This window comes from Branchiostoma lanceolatum, chromosome 9, assembly GCF_035083965.1.
Source record: "Branchiostoma lanceolatum isolate klBraLanc5 chromosome 9, klBraLanc5.hap2, whole genome shotgun sequence".
Lineage (NCBI taxonomy): Eukaryota > Metazoa > Chordata > Leptocardii > Amphioxiformes > Branchiostomatidae > Branchiostoma > Branchiostoma lanceolatum.
In genome coordinates this window covers 10,503,615-10,526,604 of record NC_089730.1, presented here as the reverse complement: position 1 = coordinate 10,526,604, position 22,990 = coordinate 10,503,615, and the positions used below count along the sequence as shown (strand labels likewise).

Below are 22,990 nucleotides of genomic sequence, written 5' to 3'. Positions count from 1 at the left end.
TCCCAAGCAATACTGTACAAAGTTAAAAATAAAACACCATGTTGCAAAATATGACAAAATTAACAATACAAACAACTTGTACATATTTTTATTGGTCGTTTTCAAACATTGTAATCATTACAAAAGTACAATTTTGATGTGATTTCTTACTTTAAGAATTCCTTATGACTTCATAGCATTGTGGATTTTTTCTTTCAGGTGATTTTGAGTATATTGACGTCAACGATGTTACCTTTCTGCTGTGCACTGTGCAAGATATTACAATTATCAAATAACAATTGGGACACTACATAATGCAACATATTTTTCATTGCTAACGTCCACTTTTACAGAAGCTGACATTATAGATTGAAAATGTTTGAACATGTATTAGCATATACAAGGAATTAAAACTACTACATAGACTTAAGTATACATCAATATCTGCAAGGAAAAGACACATATCTATATATATCCGCATGAGAAGTAACAGAAAGTTACGAAGGAATGGTTCCATCAATGCTGTACAGATATGTTAACTAAACCAGAATTAATGAAAAGAACATCTTAACTTGAAGGACTTTACTGACGAAAATAGACGTTTGATAATACATATCTTTATCACAACAAAATCAACTGAGAAAAGTTTGAGGTAGAACTCCTACATGTTCGCTGTTCAAGCATTCTTAACCTCTTGTTTACTTTTAAAACTCAGTTACATTGTATGATAATGAATTCTACAAGAATATTTTGTTGCTAAAAGGTGAAGTACTGCTGACCAATTGAGAAGTGGATTCTCTCTTTTCTTGTGAAGTATCATAACTTAAACCACTGAAACTGAAGATTACAATAACTTACTTACTTAATAAAATAACTTAAACTTACAACACATCTGACAAGACTTGATCAGTACAAAAATAAGACTAAAAGATGCTAAAACAATTAAAAACTGTAATTTCAACCATTAGTCAGAAACCATTAAAAATGGGATCAGTGCAACAACATAAAACTTGTTTCACTGAAGGGTTCCAATGATTGGTAATACTTCTCTCTTCCTCTGTTTTATTAAAATCATTCTTGCCTGATAATGAGCACTCTTTGTGTGGAATCTAATTTGCCAATTTCAAAATCTCTTCTGAATGAAGAACATTCCAGCCAATGAGAAAGCTTATTACACTTGACTTAAAAATTATTTGCTTCCCTTATCAAGCCATGTTCTAGCTTATTTTTGGGAACTGATAACATATGGTGCTAATACATGTACCTACACATATTCTTTCCATAAATAACTAGCTCATCAACATAAAACGCTGAGATACATCTTACTACCACTGCTATCTACATGGCTGTCCAGTCTCACATTCACCTTTTTCAGCCCATATGTGTTACACAGCACAGTATTTGCATTGGTACACATGTGTGTTGTTGTTGTTGAAATATCAAACGGCTCCTGGCATTCTACTCCAAGATATTTTAAACATCTAGATATGATACACAGAATGATCTGGCTAAAAACATGATTTGCTAGGTTGGTGTTAGGTAGTCACTGATACAGATTTGATAACAAAACAGTTGTGTTACAAAATGCAGTGATAAGTACAGTACTACATTTATCATTGCATTATCAGACAATGTCATTGATTTTGCCTTTTTCAATCAAACTTCTGAGAAAATACATCTAAAATTCATTGTAACTCTAGGCTGTTCAATACCTGACTATTGGTCAATAAATGGCACTACAGTGAAATATTTCATTTCATGTATCTAAACTTAACCCTGTGCCTATCAGCCATCAAAATCTACCTGTAAAATAAAGTGTAATTTTCCTGGATACTAAGAATAGCTGAAATGTTGGCTAAATCACACTTTGGGTTCCCATGTGGGGAAGTGGAATGTGATGTGATTTTTTTTTGTCCATCTTTCAAAGACTTTTTTCTCTGTGATGAAGCGATGTCCCCCCTTCTTCTGTTTCTCCATAGCTCTGTACATGTGGCACTCTTGCAGCTTGCTGGCACCGTAGTAGTGGTACAAAACCGGCTTGGCATTGGATGTTCTGTACAGTATCACAAATAACATGGGTTAGAAAACACACCAGGAACTGTGGTGACCTTACACTCACAAGATGGTAAACACCTATCAATGTTAGAGTCCAGTGTATGACACTGTAAAATGGACTATTTTTAAAAAGCGGAAATCTGTCTGACTTGATTATTAGTCCGGCATATATCATGTATAGCTGTCAGTGTGTATTATGATACATATCTTAGACATTATGCAGCAACTAAATAAAAGCAAGAATTACTTAGTGCTGAAAGATGAATGTAGTGCTAAATAATCAATGAGGTAAATCACAATTGATAGAACAGAAGCAGATTACTTCATCAGAAAAAAGCAACAATTAGCGAAGCAGTCTTAATCATCAAAGAATATAGACCCCAGTAAAAGTAAATGAAGGCTGGATAATGTAAACTATGGACTTCAGTATGCTACTGGCACCCGTACCGTTCACATCAGTGGAGGCCAACTACAAGTTACTCTTCAAGTTATGTTTGAAATAACAACAGATATTAGAAATCAAAGTATGGCTACACATAAAGAAGATAGCTTGAAGGACACTCTGCCCAGAAATAAAGTAATGACAACAATGTGATTTAGTTTGAGACATTGGCTGGCAGTTATGTGTACAGTTGTGCCAATGTACAGAGTCCCAGTCTATACTGTTTTTTAGACTTCAAGTAGACATCAAAATTACAAGTCATATTTCTAGACACACAACTACCAAAGCTAATGTGGGGAAGAGATTTTCGAGTTGGAAAGGTAAATTTGATACTCTGACACTTCATTGACAGGGTTGATTTGAAAATGTTAACAAGGTTGATTTTCTAAAAACTGAAAGTTGTAAATAGTATTGTCTTCATTATTCAAGGAATCTTATCTGATTGAAACCTCCTTGGATTATGTAACTTTCTTACATTTATCTGAGCCATTCTGTATGGCTTGATAATGTACCTATGAAAACCAGGACAGAATTTTTGTTTTGATTTTCAAACTGTTATTTTGGTAATCTGTCCCTGTCATTGTTCTTGGCTGGGAAACAGTCTAATCTTTTTATGAGTTTATGTCATTATGGGGGTCAATCCACCCCTCAAACTGCTGGACAGGTCACAGTGGCAGCACTTCCTTATTGCACTTGCCCTGGGAAAGAAATCCGTTCCTTTAGAGTTTAAAGAGGTACATGTAGGATATTGTTAGAGACAGGGTAGAAAGAGAAATGTGCATCATTGTTGGACAGACATATTGGACAGACATAGCGACGCTGAGAGTGTCACAACAATGGTTACACACCCATTCCCTGGTTAGTGTCTGTGTTAATGCCATGAGGGGAAGTGGAATGACACGTTGTGGTAGGACGCCCAGCGAGAGAAAGTGGCTTTCTCTGTGATAAATCGGTGAGAGTTCTTCTTGCCATTCTCATGCCTTCTGTACAGGTCACATTCATGGCCATTGCCTGGGCTGGCATAGTAGTGGTATCGAGTCTCATCCTCAGGGTACTTTCTACATGTAACATGCAACATTAAGTATGTGTAAACGATGAAGATTTGGATTCTACTCTAGATGAGGGATTTCCACAGATGACTGTTCTCCAAACAACTATGAATTTACTGATTGTTAACATTACACACAAAGACTTACACAACATAGTTGATGTTTTCCTGCAAAAACAATGCTACTGTTTTATTTCATTGTCATAAACTGAAACAAAATACCATATAAGCATGTCAGTTCTCCTGCTAACAAACACACAGGCTCAATACTGAATGACCACACACCTGTACTTGAGGCAAGAAGAATTGCAGTTGGAATTCTTATTGATATCATTGGACAAAAGGTGGGATTTTATGCAGACTTGGACACATGAGGATGAGTGAATTACTTTTACAATCACAAAGAGCCAAGCAATTTTCAACTTTGACAGAAACATGTACACATAACCATAGGCTGGATGCAGTCTTACTGAGCTTTAGTCAAGCCCTCAGCCAGGGTGGGTCTGTAAGGAGTTAACAAAAGCTCAACAGGCGGGCATCAAGTCCAAGCTTTTACGAAAAAGGCTGGACAAGACTTTTTACACACTACATACAGTAGTAATACAGGAACAGGAGGTACATGTAGTAAGAACATCATACATATCAACAAATTTTGACTCTTCAACAAATCTTAGGGCCCATTCACACTTGTGCATATATTCAAGTCTGTATGAGTTGTGTACCAACATTTTTTGGGTTGTTTTCCATTCTTGTGCAGCCTGGTTATCCAACCGAAAAAATAACTTCTTTGGCTGCAAGCTTTACCTAAACCAAAGAAAAGTCAATACAGAACTGATACGTACTTAAGTATATGCACAAGTGTTGACAGGCCTTTAGCAACTGGTTTGTTGTTTGTTAAATGTAAAGACACAAAGAGACAATAAAGAGGAAGATGCCTTACTCGCAGAAGTCGTCACTGATCATGCCGTAGACCTTGATCTCATCACACATCTCTGTGGCCAGGATCATAGTGAACCACCCAGTACTGAGGAATGTCCCAGAGGACTGCCTACAGTCAGTACACAGAGGAAAAGGACCAACTTAGAACCACAGGATGGGGACATGGACTATGTAACTAGATGTAATTGTATTGATGGTGATACATGCACTGACTAAAAAGAAACGAAATAATATTGATTATACATTGAATAACATGAAAAATACTGTTTGGCCTAAGTGAAGATCGATCGACTGAACCATTCCAATCAGCTGTCCCAAAGCAACCCCCTACCAACAAATTGGTATTTATGTTACAGATACAGATACAGGCTAAGTACATTCTGCAGTACCACAGTGGTGGATATATTTGTGGGTGTTCCTCACATGGGTTTTGATAATAGTTGTTCAAAAGCTATTCGCATTTTTACTTATTGCTAAAGAGGCACAAATAATCTTAAGTCAAGAAGTACCACAAAGAAGGAGCTCAATCAAAAGCAAACTCACCTTGGCTTCCCTGTTTCAATCTCAAACACTTTGTCAGCATAAGCCATCCTCTCTGGGGTCAGCATGTACACATCTATATCATTGCCAATGTCTTTGGCTAACTTGGATAAACCATTGAATATCCTTCCCTTCCCATCTGTTTTCATGCTTTTGTCTGGTCCCCATGCTACTAACGTTAAACCCTTGTTTTTTACAAGAAGGTCCGCTCTCTTCTTGTTTACAAGTTGGAAGCTAGTGTGCGATGCTACACGAATGGTAGTCCTTGTTCCAACGTGCTTCTCGAATCCGGTGACAGGAGCATCGTTCATACGTATAACGCACTCAGCTTTGTCAATTTCCGTCCCAGCTTCATGGTGAAGCACCTGTCCTGAACTGGACACCATGGCACAGACACTGCAATGCATTTTCAAGGGCTGGAAGGAAAACAATCATTATTCATTAAAGGACAGTCAAACAAGTTGAATCAAGGAGATTTCAATCGTTGAAAGGTTTTATATGGCATGGACATCTTGACATCTAAAAGCATTCTCTACAGACACATCCGTCACTCGTTTCTTCCATATTTCTTCTTGTTGGAAGGGATCACAGTTAGGGTGAACTGAACTTCTATTCTAGCACCTTACAGTAGCATACATTGGAAGCACAGTGTAAGAAGTCACACCAAAACCCCATTTAACCAAACCTCATTGATTAAACCTTCACTCTCCTAATCAAGCACCTGTTCTTGAGGATAAGACTGCCGTATACCCATACACCTATTATACACCTGCTTGCATCAAAAACAAACCTCAGTCAGTTGTGCTAAGTCCATTGAGACACTGCCAACTTAAAACTGTCTCTTTTCCTTGGATTTTGGTCAGCATTTAAACAGAAAGTTTAGGACTGCCTCATTACATGTAGAAGAACATTTGTAAACCTGTAACAGACATTAATATTTGAGGATGGAGGATTGGTGCATATAAAATGTGCCTCTTTCTATACACACAAAAAAGAATATAGATTGTACTAGTAAACTGTACTATCCAACCTGATTGATCACTTTAATCAAAAGGACAGAAAGCAAGAGACACTCACCTTTCTATCTTTCAGGACATTGACATAGCCGCTAAGAGGATCGGTGACATTAAATGGCATGGGATGGGGGGAATCATCTTGAGTGGTAGAACTAACATTTTGGTTGGAAACCCTTCTTAAGTGTACTTTTTCTAATGCAGCATCCAGTGCAGGTTTCCATAACTGTGTTTTGAGTTCTCCCTGGTACACGTACACGGCAAAGGACACAAAGAGGGCGAATCCCGCCACTAGTCCAATCAAAAGGAGTCTTCTGGCCTGCAAATGATATGAGACATGTGATTGGTTGGTTGGTTAAGAGGGCATGCTCGGGTGGTCAGCAAAATCAAAAGTAGACAAGTTGTGGTGACGAAGACACGTCAACCTGTACAGAGATACAGACAGCAGTGATTGCGTACAAGTACTTGAATCATTAATCAGGATACTGTAACTGACAACGACCATATTCTTTAACAAGAAAAGGAGGTTGTCTATACTACAATCCAGTAGTACTAGTAGGAAAAGGTCACTAAAAGTAAAATACATCAAACAAGTTGAGGTGGAAACATTTGTTAAGTCACCAAAGAATGTTACTGCTCCTGAGAAGAATTTCATCAGGTCGATAGATTATTGAATATTAACAAAGTTCTTTATTCTGATTTCACAACCCAAAGAGGCACAACAGCTTATTAATCTGAGGAAGAAGACCGATGGTCACTCAAATGTTTTTTGTAATTCTTTGGTTGTGAATAAAGAAATGTTATTCAGGAATGTTACAGCTGATCTGAGAGTTTTGAGTGTATCAATCTTTAGGAATTTACTTTCCCAATTCTACCAAGGATGTGCAAGTGATACATGTATGTTTGTATGTCCTTGCTTCAACAATAACATGTCCCTCTACAAAGCATGTCATGTTTTCCAATTCTCTCAATGTGTACCAGATGAAAGAAGGATTTGCCTGGCAGGCATGGCAGACAGGCATTACTGAAATAATATGTGCATTTGCCACCAGACTGAGACTACATACATTGTAACCTGAGGGTAACTATCATAGTTATCAGATGTTCAGGACTTGAAATACAGACATACAACCTTCTGTTGAACAAAGGAGAATCTAACATGAAATTCTGATTATGAATGTGTGCAATACAAAATGTACCTTAAGGCCACACCAATTTAATCTCTTGGTTAATGGATTTTTATTTTTAATTTTAGCCAAAAAAAAATCATGAAAACAGAAGGCTGGGGTGAAAACTTGCACCTGACCCTTTTCACTCCCTGATTCTGTGTGCACCAAAGTAAAAACATTCCTTTGAGATTCTGTTTTCATGTTGCTTTTCCAATCCAGCATTTTTTTTAATTTTCTATATTCCATTATGAACCCAGAAAATGAATTATCATTGGTGTGGCCTAATCATCATAATCATGATGGTATCATCTAAATCAGTCAAATATTACAGTTCTTAATCTAAAGTCTTCGGAAGTTCCTCACATTTCTTTGCCCTATTTCTTGTTCTTTTGGCTTTATATAACTTTCCTACCTGTTTCACTACAGAACAAACATTGATTGACACAGCTTCAACGTGAATTGAAAATGCAAATCCGACTCAATTTCAATAGTCTTCTGTTTCATTTCTAATATTATATCATATCATTGTTGAATATTTGATGATCCCAGTAGCTTGTAATCAGATACTAATCGGTGGTAGCTGCTTCCCAGGGGAGTATACTATAGGAGAAGATTATCTACATATGTCCCACTTAGAACACTACAGACAGCAGAAAAACAAAGATTACCTGTCATGACAAACAAACAACACAAGGAGCACTTCTCATAAAAGTGGCTTCGCCTCTATGACTCCATGTACCGTGTATCATCATATATGTCATAATGATGCCAGACAAGGCCCTACCAGTACCACTAGTACCAGATTGAAAGTAGTTACCAACGTTACAATTTACATTCCTAGTACATGGAACATACATGTATCTGTTAGGAATGCGCCACTGCTTAACTTGAAAGCACAGAAACATGACCTCAGACCATGATATGGACACTAACCTTGGAGTAATGTTGCAACATCAGACGTTTTATACAACATACGGCCATGTTTTGGGGTATAATTTTCCTCTACAAATCTAGACGGCCCTTCGTGCAGTCAGCACAATAAAATATTCATGGTAATAAGTAGTTCCTGCGTCAAAGGGCAGGTACACATAAATGCCCACATCTGCCAGTACAAACTTGGCACTATTATACTATACACAGCTGTAGATCCTTGTGATTATAAAATACATCCTGCACTCACTTAGTCACTATTGGTACCAGATGTGTACGACCTGACATTTTCCTTACCAACACTGATCTAGAGACTGATAGTAGATAGTTCAAACAGTTATCATTGTAGTAAATCTGTGGATAGGACTAGGAGCCGACACCCAAGTATTTGAACTTTGTTCACAGCTAACTCAATATATGTATTGAGGTTATATGGGGTTTAAAGTTTAAAAAATGTATTACTAGTAACGTTACATGTAGCAGACATCCACTGATTCCATATATTCTATGACTGAGGGGAAACCTGAAAAACTCATTTGTGACTTCATCCACATTTGATGTCATTTGGACAGGTATAATTACACATAATTCATGCAGTTTTATTTTCAATTTGGGATGTACTTGTTTAATTTGCACAAATCTGCATGCATGAAGAGCCCTAGATCCATGATGTCCCACCTGGACCATAGTACATGCTACATCATTTAAAAAAATGATCGAGAGACATTCTAAATCTAATTTCTCTGGTAATGGCCTAATTGTGTACAGGGTGGGCTACTTTTCTCATCTTCTGCGCCTTTTCTGAGAATCTCCTCCTAGACCATTTGCTACAGGTTGACCTACTTTGGCTTTCTCGGGCATTAATCAGTGCCCAAAGTCCAGACAATAACATTATGTTAAAGTCTGCATAAATTTACTGCACACGGTTGACCATTGACTGTGCAAGATTGGGAACACTTTATGTTTCGAACGCTAGTCCTTCAAAATCTGGTCACAGAAGGACAGATTATGAATGGTGTTTTTTGTTTGTTTTTTGAGGGGGCCTATCAGAAGTGTTTCAAACTTTAAATATTTCACACCTTGTTCAGTTGTTGGCAGTGGGATACAAAAAATAACAGCAAACAAAATCTTCCATTTCTACACATAATTTGCTACTAATAAAATACACGAAAAAGCGAAGAAATACAAAAGTATCGAAATCTTGTCAGTTACTGTTAAATGCATTGTTAAATTGTTTATAAACCTAACCATATGGTGTAAAAATCATATTTACCGGCATTAGCCCGGATCCGTCTTCTGAGAACATCGAGAACAAAGACAGCGGGTCCTCTTCAGACGGCGGCTGGTCACTTCGCGTGGCCCTGGGCTAAACAACAACGCTCACCGGCACCGGCCGAACACACTCTGGCACGAAATACAGTAAATCCAGTCTGCTGTGTTGTAAGAAAGCTCCACGTCACCAAAATTGATAAAGGGACAAGTTAGAAATCTGTTTGCTTTGTCGGGAGTAAACCAAGCTTGAGCCTCTAGAAAGGGACCGTTATATCTCCGGAAAACTTTACATAGCGTCTCTACTATTCCCCTCAGACCGTCTCTGCTACGAACAGCCACACATCTATCAAAGTAACTTTCAAACGGGCCGATATTCACGAGTAGAAGTGAAGAACAGGAGCGCAAGAAGTTGAAGACTCTGAAGCAAAATGTTTCGTACGAAGTCTGAAGTTCACTTCCTGGGAGAATCTGTGGAATATGTACGTCATTTCCGGTAATCCTACAATGCAATAGATCCACCGACCGTTTTACGCTGACCTTTGTAAAGTTATGGGCTTTACGTAAAGGATATAATGAAACTTATCTGTCCAATAGCATATATTTCCTGTTAAAAAAATATTTCTACAGTAGACAAGCTAGTTATAGAAATATAATCACGATATTGTTGTGATATGATGTTGTTCTGCTGGTTGCACTATTTTGCTGACCTCCCGTGACCGCTCTATATATTAAGGTCAAAGGGTGTTGTTCGGCTAATGCGAATATCGCCACCTGGAACGATCAGCTGATGCGGAAAATATAAGATATTACTGTTTTCAGAGATATTATCAATGACAGAGTGGAATTCGGTGCCACCCAAGTCGCGTCTGCATCTCTACACTGCTCTACAGTAGGAGTTCGTTGGCTTGTCAGGACGTTTTCAGGTGTAAAATCGCGACTATGTTTGGTGTACATATGGCGAAATGTTTACAGTTGCGATGGTAGGTGAACAAGTTTACTCCATGATAGTACAGTGTCAACCCAGCGTCAACTTCTCATTCGAAAACATTATGCAAACATAAAGTCGGTGACAAAGATGATATCATTTCAGTGCCCACCCAAGGTCAATACAAATAGGATTTAGAACCTTTTGTGCGCGTGAAAATCTGCGGAAGTGAAAATGTATCCAGTATATTACGAGTCCGCCCCTCGGAGAGATTTCATCTCTGTGATGGTCAGCAAGGAACCTCCAGAGCCGCCGAGCAAGAGAAGACAGTCATGCAGACGGGTAAGAGACACACTTCTATTAGCAACCTCTCTGTAGTGTGTGCTTTTGTTTTACTCCTGTACCTTGTCTCTAAAACTTACTAAAAGCAAACACTTCTAATATCTCCAAGCTAATCTCATATGGACATCATATATACTAAATAGCCATTGCAGAATTGTAAATGTAAAAGAGGAAAAAATGGTATGTGATTTGCGGTGTTATAACTGTTGCATGCATAGTACATACAGCATACAGGTGGTTGTAACTGTAAGTACATATAGATATGACTACATGTATTTAGATTAATACAGTCTTTAAATCTAATATTTATCAAAACAAATGCACTCTTATCCCAAAACATTTCTAGGTGTGGAACCGGTTGTCTCGACTACAGCGCACAATCATCTGTGCAATCCTGCTGGTGGGGGCGATGTCAGGACTCTACATAGCCAACGGGCTCATGAACGAGTTACCAGATGACAAAGATACCTTATCACAACGACATAATGTCTTTCCAAATGACAATGTTGTTCACGTGATGGACCAAAGACATCCAGACAAGGACACAAAAGCAAATCAAAGACTACATGATAATGATGATAAGGATGGAGAGGATCAAAAGTTGCATTTTGAACAGGTGAGGATTTTGTTGAAGTAGAAAATGGTATTTCCTAGTGCTGCAATATAAGCTCACATATAGACATGGTTGAAATCGATTTCGTATACATAAATGTTCGGGTTGAAAATATATGACCTAATTACATGTTCCTCTTTTTGGATAGGTGTTGATTAAAATCATTGCTGATGAGTTTTAGATTTAAGAAGACATCATTCAGTGTGTATAAACTATAAAGTTTACGTACTATGACATGGATAAAGTTTCATACAAGAAATTAGAAAAGAGTCACTGGGTTTCATCATATGGTGTGCCGTAAAGTGATATTTGATGCCTTGCATACGGTTGCTTGTTGCAAAAATACTAATACAAGTAGCTTAGTGTACCATAAGCAATTGCTGTGCAGTTGGCAAAGGAAGCATTGACAAACAAATGTTGTAACCAACATCATTTCTTCTGAAGCAGGAGAGAGAAAAGAAAGAAAATTTGGAAAGGGAGGAAAAAGCAAAAATGAAGCCAAAGATTGCTGATGCTGTTGTACAGCCTGAGGTTAAAGGTCAGAAGGAAAGCATTGTGGGTAACCAGGAAGAGGATGAAGGGATAGGTGCAGCAGGGGGGGAGCTGGAGGTCAGTTGTGATGATCTGTTACTGGTGATAACGGGCTGTAAGGAACACTTCCTTCACTCAAGCTTGTTGTCTTTAAATACTAACTAACTCTCTCTTTTTCCTGCTAATAGAATTAACAATGACATCTTTTCTTACAGGCCTGACTACAAATTGAAAATTTCCTGCATGGCATTGAGTTTCACCTTTAATGCTGGTTGCTGTCTACTGTAAATCAGTCTGTCTTCACAGTAGACAGTTTGAATAACCTCTTTGATGTAACACTGTTCTCACTTGCATGTATTGTTATCCTTTAACAGGGTCTGCTATTCTACTGTCCATGGATATAAACTGAATAACTAGCTTATAATTATACTATCCCAGAAAAAAAGCATATTGTGTTTAATCATAAACATTCATTGTTGGGTTAAAACAACTTCATATACCAGTAAATGCTGCACACACCAAATCATACAAAGTTTTTCCTGATGATTCATTTAACTTTCTACCTGCTTTGGGGTCATCTATTCACCACATATGTATTAGCTCCAAAGTGAAACTATAGAGACATGAGAAAAGTGTGTCTACTTTTAAACTATTTACTAGTGATTAGAATTTATACGCTTGTTTCTATATCACCCCTTGACATTGGCCTGACTTGGTTCTTTATCTGTAGGTAAATGAGGAAAAGAAAACAAAAGGGCAAAGCCAAGTCGGCGCAGATGTGCAGGTGCAAGTACCCAACATGGAAGACGGAGTGGGTGGGTGAAAACATCATTCTGTTTACTTGTAGTTTCATTAATCTCTGGTTTACTTGTTATATTGCTATAGGGACATTATGTAAAATTCAGAATCAGATGGTTCCACCCCTATGTCCCAACACCCCAATGTTCAAACATCCCCTAATCCTAATCCTAACATAGGGTTGGAAGTGCTGGAACATAAGGGTACCAGAACATAGGGGTGTTGGAACATAGGGGTATCAGGACATAAGGATAATTCCAGTTCAGGTTACAACTTGTTAGGTCACATTGACCTAAGCTGTTGCATCATACAATGCTAAGACACCTTGAAGTTGAAGAAATTAAATTGATACGTTATTTCCAAGATCAATATATAAGAATATTGGCAAGGAGGTTGGTGCAGTTTGCTTTTAGTACATGTATTTTGATCTAACAGAAGTTTTTCAAACCATCCACAGGTCCACAGAATGCCCAACAGAAGGCAGTAGTGGAGGCTTTTAAACATGCCTGGAAGGGGTACAAGCAGTATGCCTGGGGTCACGACGAGCTCAAGCCGATAAGTAAGGCAGCCAGTGATTGGTTTGGGCTGGGGCTGACCATCATCGACTCACTGGACACCATGTGGATCATGGGATTGATGGAAGGTCAGGGTCAATGGGAGGAAACTCTTTTCTATTGTTGATTTTCTCACATCGGTGGTGCTTTCCTTTGGGTTTTCTAACAACAGACTTAAAAGGCAAGTTATTCTGGGTTTTTTTACATGTATTGCCGGCAGACTCATGTAAAGTTGAAAGATTCATAAAACAATACAGAAAGCCACCTTGATTTTAATTGAATCACTTATATCATAGATAAATGGGGGAAAGTAACTTTTGATAGCTACAGTGACCATACTATTAGCTGAGCTCTTTACTAAAGTAGCAAGGTTAGAGGAGTGAATAACAGCTGGAAATGAAGACAACAAACTCTCAAAGATATCACTTGATCATTGTTTTCAGTCTTTGCTTTCCAGTAAAACATGAAATTATTTCTTTATACAATGTCGTGTCAGTGATGATGAACTGTGCCTGTTTGACATTCCTGTTCCTTCCCCAGAGTTTGAGGAGGCTCGGCGGTGGGTAGAAAAGGACCTGGTCCTGAAGAAGAACGTGGACGTGAACCTGTTCGAGACGACAATCCGCGTACTCGGAGGACTGCTGAGTGCCTTCCACTTGTCCAATGATGGACTGTTTCTAGAGAAAGCTGTGAGTAAAATCTAACCTACAATAAGCCTTCAAACAGGATTACAGGGAAGTGTAAAAATTTCATTCTACTTCTGAAGATAGACACTGGTCCATGGCAATATTCCTTAACGCTCAACATGCAATGGGCAACATTTGTCTCATTTAAGACCAGATACATGTATATTCATTGTATACCAGTATATTAAGAGGATCATCCTCTTCATCATTCTGGGTTTCAAAGTACACTTCATTCAGCCTCCTATTAACTTTGCATTTTGAACTAAAGTTTAAGACAGTCAGATTTGTCATTAAACATGAAGTCAGTGGTTAGCCAGTTATCGGAATGAAGACTGATGTGTTCTACTGTACTTAATGTTAAACAAAGGACAGACACCACAGTACTCATCATCAAAACAACCTTTGCTCCTCAGAGAGAGTTAGGGGACCGTCTGATGCCGTGCTTCAACTCTCCGTCCAAAATCCCGTACTCCGACGTGAACCTGGACACGGGGAAGGCCCACCCGCCGCGCTGGGGTCCTGACAGCACCACCTCCGAGGTCACGTCTATTCAGCTGGAGTTCAGGGAACTCAGTCACCAGACTGGCAATGACAAGTACAAGGTGGGCTTCTTTGTACAGTCTGTCCCACTTCTGTTCTAACTTGATCCACTGAATTGCATTCAACTAATATGTATTAGTATGTTGATTGATTTCTATTCAATATTTTATGCAAGATAATTGTACAAGAGGTTGTATGTATTTTTTTGTTCATATGAGTATGCTACTGTTGAAAGGATATAGACTTTCTAGAGTTGATTATGTTAAGTTAAGATGTTTAAGAAATAAGTATGCATATCACAAAACATCTTAAGGTAAATATGGGACCAAAGGAAAGGTAATGTAAATAATGGTTGATTTGTGCATTTTTCAATCACACAGAGCTTGCCAGTTATATGGTCATATTTAAGTACTTGTATTGTTTCTTTTTACACAGAATGCTGTCGATGAAGTAATGGGGCATATCCAGTCCCTCCCCAAGGAGAATGGACTCATCCCCATATTTGTCAATGCCCGCTCTGGGCAGTTTCGAGCGGGAGCTACCATCACAGTTGGTGCCAGGGGGGACAGTTACTATGAGTACCTCTTGAAACAGTGGCTGCAGACAGGAAAAACAGAAGACAAGTAAGTATGGTGACTTAAAAATGGGTGAATCATGTATTCCAGATGATGTCAGAGCATTGGCAGATTAGATTGACATGGAAGATATAGTGGGTTTTTTTCATTCTTAGTGTTTAACAAACCCTTCTCTTTATATTTTAGGGATGGTGTCATGTGTTTTCAGGACTCAGAGTTCTGTATAAAACATGCCATATCACAAATGAGCTGAGTCCTCAATCAAGGCAAATTAATAACTGTTGTTGCAACACATGCAGTTTAACTCTTGAAGCCATTACTGTCCAAGGTGAGCAAGAGTCCTTATTAGACAATATAAATGTTGAACTGTTGTCTCATCTGCAGACTCAGAGATGAATATGTGGCAGCCATAGAAGGGATGCAGAAAAACCTGGTGAAGAGCACTGCAGCCAACGGTCTCAAGTTTATAGGGGAACTGGTCAGGGGATCCTTCTCTCCGAAAATGGTCAGTTCTTTGTACAACTCATCTATCCATTACATTATCTTCATTTGTAAGAGGTACAATACAAAGGAATGAGAGATTATTCAGAAAGTAAAGTATAGGGGGCCAGATTTTATACTGATTAGGTATTACAAAGTTACCGGCTCCCTCATTGGTTTAGAATGGACCAATCACATGTCATTATCTCCTCATTAGCATATTAGGCTGGGCTATAGCAACTGCCGCCTGCTAATCTTCATTATAGTGAATATTCTATATTGTCTTTTTTCTCACCCTGAAGGACCATCTTGTGTGTTTCTTGCCGGGCACCTTGGCAATTGGACACCACAACGGTCTTGACGCCTCCCATCTGGAGCTGGCCAAGGAGCTGGCCAAGACATGTTACCAGATGTACGCGGACATGCCCACAGGCCTGAGCCCTGAGATAGCCTACTTCAACATCAATAATCCAGGCAAACCTGACATTGAAGTCAAGGTGGGGCTCTTCATATCTCTTTTTTAGATAACTGCAAAAATTCACTAGCTTTCTATCTCAGATGATTGATTTCTTTAGTAACAAGAGAAGTGTACATCTCATTCAGTTTTATTGCAATACACACACACACACACACACACACACACACACACACACACACACGAAGCTATTGTTTTGTTTTCTGCACTCAATATCCATATGTAGTTCACTCTCGGATACCATACCTGTTCAGAAGAATTAGTCCATTTCTTTTGTAATTGACAGTTTTCCTTTTACAATTTGACTTCCAGAATGCGGACACTCACAACCTGCTGAGACCAGAGACGGTGGAGAGCCTGTTCTACCTCTACAGACTGACGGGAGACAAGCAGTACCGAGACTGGGGCTGGAAGATCTTCCAAGCCTTCGAGAAGTACACCAAGGTTCAAGGAGGAGGCTACTCCTCGATAGGCTCTGTCAAAGACACCAAGAACCCAAGATTCCGCGACAAGATGGAGAGCTTCTTCTTAGGCGAGACGTTGAAGTATTTGTTTCTGTTGTTTAGTGATGATCCGACCTTGTTATCGCTGGACAAGTATGTGTTTAACACAGAGGCTCACCCACTGCCAATATGGAGACCCTGAGGACTGTTGAAAGTACGGGCTGCTTCTCTTTACCTTACCACTGATACAGGGATATCGCCCTTTCCTATCCACCTGAGCTTTAGATGGACAAAGCTTCAGCTGTTGGCCATTCTGGATTGTTACGTTGCCATTGTGGGATCCAGTGGACCAGTTAATGCAGAAACATTTTGTATTGTCGAGCTGTTGTTTTGGCCCATCCACTTGTGTATAAATCTTGTATGCAAAGAAAACCTGTGTGCTTGCTAGAAAATGGCATACATTTGTTGTTGACAGTGTGTGTTGACATTTTCTAGGAAAACATTTGTAGAAGAGAAAAGACTCAGGTAAAGATGTATTATCCAGAGTATCTTCAAGACATGCTTCTCTACAGTGTGTTGTTTTAAGGAGTCTTCTGAGACTGGTGTCAAGGTTTGCTGCTACTGTTCGTCTGCAAGACAAGATTTTTTCGTAGCTTTGATTTCCCACAATTACATGTAACGTTAGATGTTGTCAATATGATTCCTTCTAGTTGTAGATGTGAATGTTGTCATTTTTTTTAGATTTTAAGATGGACCATGTAGGATGTTGGTGCATTAGGGATCCTGCTCTTGGTCTATTTGTCATTTCTCTCATCTCAAAAAGCAACATCCAAGCAAAGATTTGTGGCAATGAACAAATGCAATATTTTAGAAAACCTGTTTATAGCAATACACAATGTAGTTCAGTCTGTGTTTGTGCATAGGGTGTGCAAAGAATCATGGAGGGATTAGGAGGAAATTTGCATCTAAGATTGACAAGAATTAATGTGCAAACAAGAAAGAAAGAAAGCATCAAAGAATATGAAAACAAGCTATGAAAACAAACAGGAACTAATGGCTAATAAAAACAAATTTCATATCAATATTCACCCTTCACCAACCTTGTCTACACTGTATCTCACTTCAACACAACAGTATTTACAATATGATAGTATGAGATGTATAAATATATATATGTTACAGAGAATGTGTTTGTGTGTATATAGTTTATGACTAGTGTTTGCAAAAGATTGTAAGTCCCACTGTCCTATTACTAGACTGAAAGGAGGGTTGCTGAGCAAAGGGATATTGAATCTTTGCTTGCAGAAAATAAGTGTTACAAGTTTATCAGTAGCACATAATAAATGATGTAGAATATGTTTGAAGAAATGCACTGTTAGTGACCACAACAGGAGCTGTCTTTCCTATGCTATTGTTTAAGAATAGAACCACCAAAAATGTTCTTGCCCTTGGTCCACTTTAAGGTTAGGAGCCCCATTCTTTTATTTACACTCTTGGTCACATTGATTTTGGTTCTAGAACTACTTTTGTAGAGTAGGAAATATCAAAGTTTCTCAAAAGCCTAGTTCTAGAGTTTCATTGTCTTAAGTATGGTATCAGATTAAGCAGAATGTGTCGAATTTAAATTGCGGATCCTTTTGATTGTGCAATTTGTTCTTTGTGTGCTTTTGTTTCTTTCATTACCAATGATTCAAAAAATTGATGCAAAATATTGCCTGCAAGGGCATCTTTAGAATAAGACAACTTTTTATAGCATATGCTGTACTACACTGATGTTCACAATGACAATGACAATGACAAATATAACTACATGTATCTTCAAAGATGTTAAAAATTTCTTTGTGTAATCTATGCTATGCTATGGATTATTGCTCAATTCGTAGCTAGAATGTTTCAGATTTGAATCAATCTGTTGTGTACATGGTTGTGCCATAAGAAAAAATAATTTTGTATATGGTAGCAATGTCAGTTTTCTAATTAACAACCTTTCTTCTGCAATTACATTTGTATGGATTACTTTCTTACAAAAATTGCTGTCCTTGTTCAATCATTTCAGTTCATAACAAACATAATCGTTTCTAGGTTCATCAAGAGTAACTGGCCAATCAGATTGCAATTTTCATGATATTACCATGGTACAAGAGGGCAGGCTGAGCACTGTGATTGGCCTTTATGTTGTCATTGGAAGACTGAGGGCCAATCAGAGCCTTCCTCTCGAATTTCTGCTTTTAGTGAAGTCAGCTGGTCCTTAATTATAAGTAACGTACTCAATTATGATATCTATTTCACTTCCATTCTTTTCTTGCATAAGCCTTTGTAATTATCTAATATTTGTAGGGTTCATGATAGATGAAAATTTTGCTAACTATTTGGCATACTGCTTTTCTTGTATTTAGTGAATGTATTTTTCTACTAGATGATGTTGCATTCCTGTGCAATTGTCTTGTGATGTAAAAGTTGTAAATATATGCTGTATAGTATGTACATATATGCGTAATGAAATCTTTTTCTTTGTTTTGCCATGTGTCATGTCTATGTGTGAATAGCAACAACAAAGAAGCGTCCAACACTTGGTCGTGACTTCAGCAGGTGTACTTCAGATTTATAGTTGATGAGTTTTCGTGCAAAGATTGACGAACTATTTTGTAAGATGTCTCTAAAGTTATCAAGTAGACGTTTGTCCCGGGCCGTTTCCGTCATACGCCTGTGATATTGGCGTTCTTCCCTGACCTGTACTTTGGCTTGTTACACAAAGCCTGCCAGCGACGTGAAACCGAGGCTCGGGTGATAGCTATCGCCCGACCTTTCTTCCCTCCTGGCCACCTTGTCTAGCTTTCTGACGATTTCTGACTCCGTGGTAGTTCAAAAAGAATATATGGGTAATGGGTGTTTTTTTTTTTTCATTCGGAGAATCAGTAACACCAAAGCTACAGAACGTTGCTGCTTCTGTGGAGCGTTTGGAAGTGATGTGATTGGTGTCAGCAAGTTTTGTCAAACAATCTGTACTTTGTACCAAAGATGTCTAACTCAACGACGCAGGCCATTCAACTTCCTCCCAGCAGAATACGCTTCAGCCATGACAGTATTCATGACCGCTTTTCTCATCCCGGAGTCCGTGAGATTCCGATTCTAGAGACCCTCACCGACATCTTGAATGGTTACATCGACGTGGATATGCTCCCAATGATCCGTGTAGTGCTTAGTGGTGGCAAGTTCTTTGTACTTTCGGGAAACAGGCGTCTCTATATCTACAGGACATTGGAAAAGGTCGGGTTTCTTTCGTCCGTCGAGGTCATGCGTTGCCCAATGAATGACAGGGTGTGGCAGGAGCTGGACAAGAAGCTGACGACAAAGTGTAAGGGGGAAACCGTCGACATACGTACGAGAGACATCGATGACTTCCTATCGGAGAGGGAAAAGATTATTGAGAGTTACTCCTTGCGTCAAGCGCAAAACAATGGTGAGTACTTAACTTTACTTTACAGTTTTACTGTGTTGTAACTCCCACTTCAGCAAAGTACAATAGGAAAAGGTTCTGCTCACACAACGCATATGAAATAGGTTTCACCTTGAAAAAAAGGACGATACACAAAATCTTTAGATTAATTGATGTTTGCAGCAGGCCATGGTGTCAAAAATAATATTTACGGAAAGAAGGTTCAAGTCTGGCCATGGGGTCTATTCCATAAGACCAAATTGAAATTTAGCTAGTATTTGGTCTCTTGTATTGGGAATAGTAGCACCACCAAGTAACCTTTGATACCTAGGTATACTCGAAATGAGGCAAGGTTCGATGCACCATGTAAACTACGTGTTATAAAGTCCAGCGAGCTTACACACAAAGACCCGAATAAAAAGTGATGTCACTGTTTGTTCTTCGTTGTCGATACATTGTACTCAAAAGGGTCCGTATGGGGTTCCGCTGCTTCACTTGACAAGTTTGCTTGGTGTGCTATACACATGTTAGAGAGCGATTCCTGGCGAAATTTGGGATTGGTGATGATGATTACAACGATGTTTTTTCCCAGTTTCCTCCAGTGATTCTGACGAATCCGGGTCCGAGAGTGACACATCATCGTCCGAAGATGAGGACCCAGAACCGTCAAACGAAAAATCCTCATCGCAACAGCGTAGTACATGTAGAAGCAAAATTGCGGAATTGCGCTCGCATCTTCGGGCAGCCCAAGCAGATTGTTCGGAGTATTACAGCACCATCGAGCGATACGAGAGGAAGATTGCTGACTTGCAGCGAAAGTTGACGTCTCTACGACGGCAGCTGGGTAAAGCAAGTGTTATAGGGGATCGGGCAATGGAGACATACGACGTCAAGAAGATGGATAGAGCAAGACGCCGAGATGCTAAACAGCGCATTTTGAATGCTTTTATTGTATCAGAAGACGAAATGGCCGGTTCAGACCGGCGCCAGCCAAAGTGCAGCAAGAGGTGGTCTGCAAGGCAACATGACGGCCCGACCAAAAGAGAGCGTAAGATGACAAAGATAGCGGATAAGACGCAACAAACCATCGCCGAATGCAAACAGAGACGGAAAGATATTCAAGACTACCAGGTAGTCTCCAAAATTAAAGTAAATAAGCTGAGGCTTAATCTTAACGAAGCCACCCAAAACCTTGCGGTATGCCGTGCCAAAATCCAGCGCTACCGAAGAGAGATTCAAAGCATTGAAGATGACAATCAAGAGGGAGAAATCATCCATTGTATTCGTGACTTATTTGTGAAAGAATGACTGGCATCAGAAGTTTGATATGGCGATAGAACTTGCAGAGAACTAGGTGAACATAAGTAGCATAGAAAATGCGTCACAGCAATCGTTAGCTATACAATGTAACGTTAGATGACAATATTTGGATAAAGCAGTAAAAAAAAAGCCTGTGTCTAATGACCAAAGGAACAAGGGATCCTTTGCGCGTGCTAGTTACTGTCCTTGGTGCTGAATGACCTTCTACTACAACATCTCTGTGTGTACGTGTCTTGATTATTGTGGCTGCAGCCGTTATTGTATCCGTTGTGTGGGCAGTTGCTGTGACGTACATAGCCTATGTCACTGTACATTGCGATCAATATGTGGAAATCACCAGATAAGAATTCGAACTGTTTCCGAATCGGTAGAACACACAGGATTTTCTTGGAACATGTCTGGCCGTCTTTACAACTCTTTTTGTACATTTCTTACACTCTGATAATACTGGCTGTACGGTGAAGTACTCTCTATCGTGATCTGTAAAAGATGTAACGTTCACGTTACCTATTGTCCGGCTCCAGTGACTCTGCGTGTATCTAGGATGTTAGATCATTCCACATAGGTCCAGTCAACACCGGTTTCCATACCGTAGAATGTCTCGAGTTCGTATTTTCTAAACAGTTCCATAGAAACAAGGAAATGGAACTTAACTTGTGCGATTATTACGTCACACTGAAGTTTGTTTGCCTTGTTTTTAACACATGTACATTTTGACGTCACGTGCTCGCCATTTTGGATTTTCATGAAGTGCGGCCAGCAACACATGTTAGAGATGTCAGTCAATACTTTATAGTTGCTAGCATTTCAGCAAGACATTACAGTAACTGCAATGTAGTGCACTTGTGGTGCAAGTATTATATTTGGCGCGCAAAAACAGCGTGCAGGTAAGCATCCACCAATAGCAAGCAGGTGCGACGCCGCCAGGTATTTCCATTGGCCAACGCCCCAGCCCGCCCCCTTGTTCCCACTCGGTTTACTCACCTTTGTCATGCAAATGAACGACCGTACAGATTTGTTTGGGTGCACCGTGGCAACCCGACCCCGCGGTCGGCAAGGCGACCCGGGCCGCACGGAGGGCAACTCGATATCGGCGGGGGCAGCCTGGCTACACGCGAGCTGTCGGAAGCAGCCTCCCGGTACAACCCCGCGAAACACGAACATGGAGACCACGTCAACAGACGCAAAGAAGTACCTCTCCAAGAAGGAGATCCCGCAGTTGTTCGAGGTGAGAAAGCGTGGTCGTGTCTGTCCATGTCCGCGTGTCACTTTCAAAACTTGTTTTCGCAGATTGCTCGGCCATTATTTACATCCCTTCCACGTCCAGTCGAGCAGAACCAAACTTTGTTGCACAAGTTTGGCCAAACCAAGTCGTTAAAGCAGATAACGCTTATAAACACACGTCTTATGATAAACAAACTCCAAGATCGCAGATTATTATCCTACTTCCGTATGTGTATATCCACTGGAATGTTCACAAAAATCTGAATCCTGGCCGATGAGAAGGAGGGAGGGGGGTAACCGTGAATAATGTGAACATTATGTGCCCATGGGTGGCCTCAATTACTGTTTTTATCAGTATCCTGCAAAAACAGCAACCTGCCAAAAATTCCAAACAGTCCTTTCATGAAGTTTCAGTACATATTTAAAGCTGCCAAATGAGACATCTAAGCCTTCCACTTGTTTGTTGTCATTGCTGCTCATATGTAAACTTATCTATATAATGCCCCACTGCAAATAAAAAGCAGCACAATACTTACTACTAGGTCAGGCAACTAAACCAACAATCAGGAACAAATCTCCCATCATTAGGGCATTCTTCAGAAGGCAACTCATGAAGTGTTGGCGAGCTAGTTTTAAGACTTCAGATGATGGTCATCCCTTA

General features: G+C 39.4%; 4 protein-coding genes and 1 long non-coding RNA gene across 11 annotated transcripts in view; 3 read left to right on the top strand and 2 right to left on the bottom strand.

Annotated features, from left to right (window-relative positions):
* Positions 1–72: 72 nt before the first annotated feature.
* Positions 73–9,884, bottom strand: LOC136441492 (alpha-N-acetylgalactosaminide alpha-2,6-sialyltransferase 5-like). Of its 3 annotated transcripts, XM_066437804.1 has the most exons (6): positions 9,389–9,884; positions 6,081–6,335; positions 5,007–5,419; positions 4,465–4,572; positions 3,325–3,534; positions 1,918–2,032 (listed from the first exon to the last, which is right to left on the bottom strand). In XM_066437804.1, exons 1-5 carry the CDS (start codon positions 9,419–9,421, stop codon positions 3,348–3,350), a joined length of 996 nt encoding a protein of 331 aa, XP_066293901.1. In that variant the 5' UTR covers positions 9,422–9,884; the 3' UTR covers positions 1,918–2,032; positions 3,325–3,347. The 3 variants fall into 3 exon arrangements, with proteins under 3 accessions (XP_066293900.1, XP_066293902.1, XP_066293901.1); XM_066437803.1 differs by lacking the exon at positions 3,325–3,534 and having other exon boundaries at positions 73–2,032; positions 9,389–9,882; XM_066437805.1 differs by lacking the exons at positions 3,325–3,534; positions 4,465–4,572 and having other exon boundaries at positions 73–2,032.
* A 231-nt stretch (positions 9,885–10,115) lies between these two features.
* Positions 10,116–18,835, top strand: LOC136441488 (endoplasmic reticulum mannosyl-oligosaccharide 1,2-alpha-mannosidase-like). Of its 3 annotated transcripts, none has more exons than XM_066437796.1 (11): positions 10,116–10,654; positions 11,001–11,270; positions 11,715–11,876; positions 12,529–12,613; positions 13,054–13,239; positions 13,691–13,839; positions 14,250–14,438; positions 14,812–14,999; positions 15,336–15,456; positions 15,734–15,928; positions 16,219–18,835. In XM_066437796.1, the coding sequence occupies exons 1-11, from the start codon at positions 10,547–10,549 to the stop codon at positions 16,549–16,551; spliced, it is 1,986 nt and encodes a 661-aa protein (XP_066293893.1). In that variant the 5' UTR covers positions 10,116–10,546; the 3' UTR covers positions 16,552–18,835. The 3 variants fall into 3 exon arrangements, with proteins under 3 accessions (XP_066293893.1, XP_066293892.1, XP_066293894.1); XM_066437795.1 differs by having other exon boundaries at positions 11,712–11,876; XM_066437797.1 differs by lacking the exon at positions 11,715–11,876 and having other exon boundaries at positions 10,117–10,654.
* A 91-nt stretch (positions 18,836–18,926) lies between these two features.
* LOC136441493 (uncharacterized) lies at positions 18,927–21,766 on the bottom strand. Its single transcript, XR_010756896.1, has 2 exons — positions 21,613–21,766; positions 18,927–19,751 (listed from the first exon to the last, which is right to left on the bottom strand). It is a non-coding gene; the product is annotated as an uncharacterized lncRNA (long non-coding RNA).
* LOC136441491 (myosin heavy chain-like) lies at positions 19,368–21,320 on the top strand. The gene is made up of 2 exons (XM_066437802.1): positions 19,368–19,809; positions 20,378–21,320. Exons 1-2 carry the CDS (start codon positions 19,368–19,370, stop codon positions 21,091–21,093), a joined length of 1,158 nt encoding a protein of 385 aa, XP_066293899.1. The 3' UTR covers positions 21,094–21,320.
* A 101-nt stretch (positions 21,767–21,867) lies between the features above and the next one.
* LOC136441487 (uncharacterized) overlaps positions 21,868–22,990 on the top strand; it is a 28,599-nt gene continuing 27,476 nt past the window's right edge. For all 3 annotated transcript variants that reach the window (XM_066437793.1, XM_066437794.1, XM_066437792.1), the window contains exon 1: positions 21,868–22,333. In XM_066437793.1, the coding sequence (XP_066293890.1) occupies positions 22,097–22,333 (237 nt within the window). In that variant the 5' untranslated portion in view covers positions 21,868–22,096. The remainder of the gene's footprint in view (positions 22,334–22,990) is intronic.

Coding starts and splice junctions, on each gene's coding strand:
- LOC136441488 (XM_066437795.1), top strand. CDS start 10,547: ATGTATCCAGTATATTACGAGTCCGCCCCTCGGAGAGATTTCATCTCT. Junction 13,240..13,690: donor GATCATGGGATTGATGGAAG/GTCAGGGTCAAT, acceptor TTCCTTCCCCAG/AGTTTGAGGAGGCTCGGCGG. Junction 13,840..14,249: donor GACTGTTTCTAGAGAAAGCT/GTGAGTAAAATC, acceptor TTTGCTCCTCAG/AGAGAGTTAGGGGACCGTCT.
- LOC136441492 (XM_066437803.1), bottom strand. CDS start 9,421: ATGTTCTCAGAAGACGGATCCGGGCTAATGCCG. Junction 5,420..6,080: donor ATGTCCTGAAAGATAGAAAG/GTGAGTGTCTCT, acceptor TTTTCCTTCCAG/CCCTTGAAAATGCATTGCAG. Junction 4,573..5,006: donor ATTGAAACAGGGAAGCCAAG/GTGAGTTTGCTT, acceptor TACTGACTGTAG/GCAGTCCTCTGGGACATTCC.
- LOC136441491 (XM_066437802.1), top strand. CDS start 19,368: ATGTCTAACTCAACGACGCAGGCCATTCAACTTCCTCCCAGCAGAATA. Junction 19,810..20,377: donor GCGTCAAGCGCAAAACAATG/GTGAGTACTTAA, acceptor GTTTTTTCCCAG/TTTCCTCCAGTGATTCTGAC.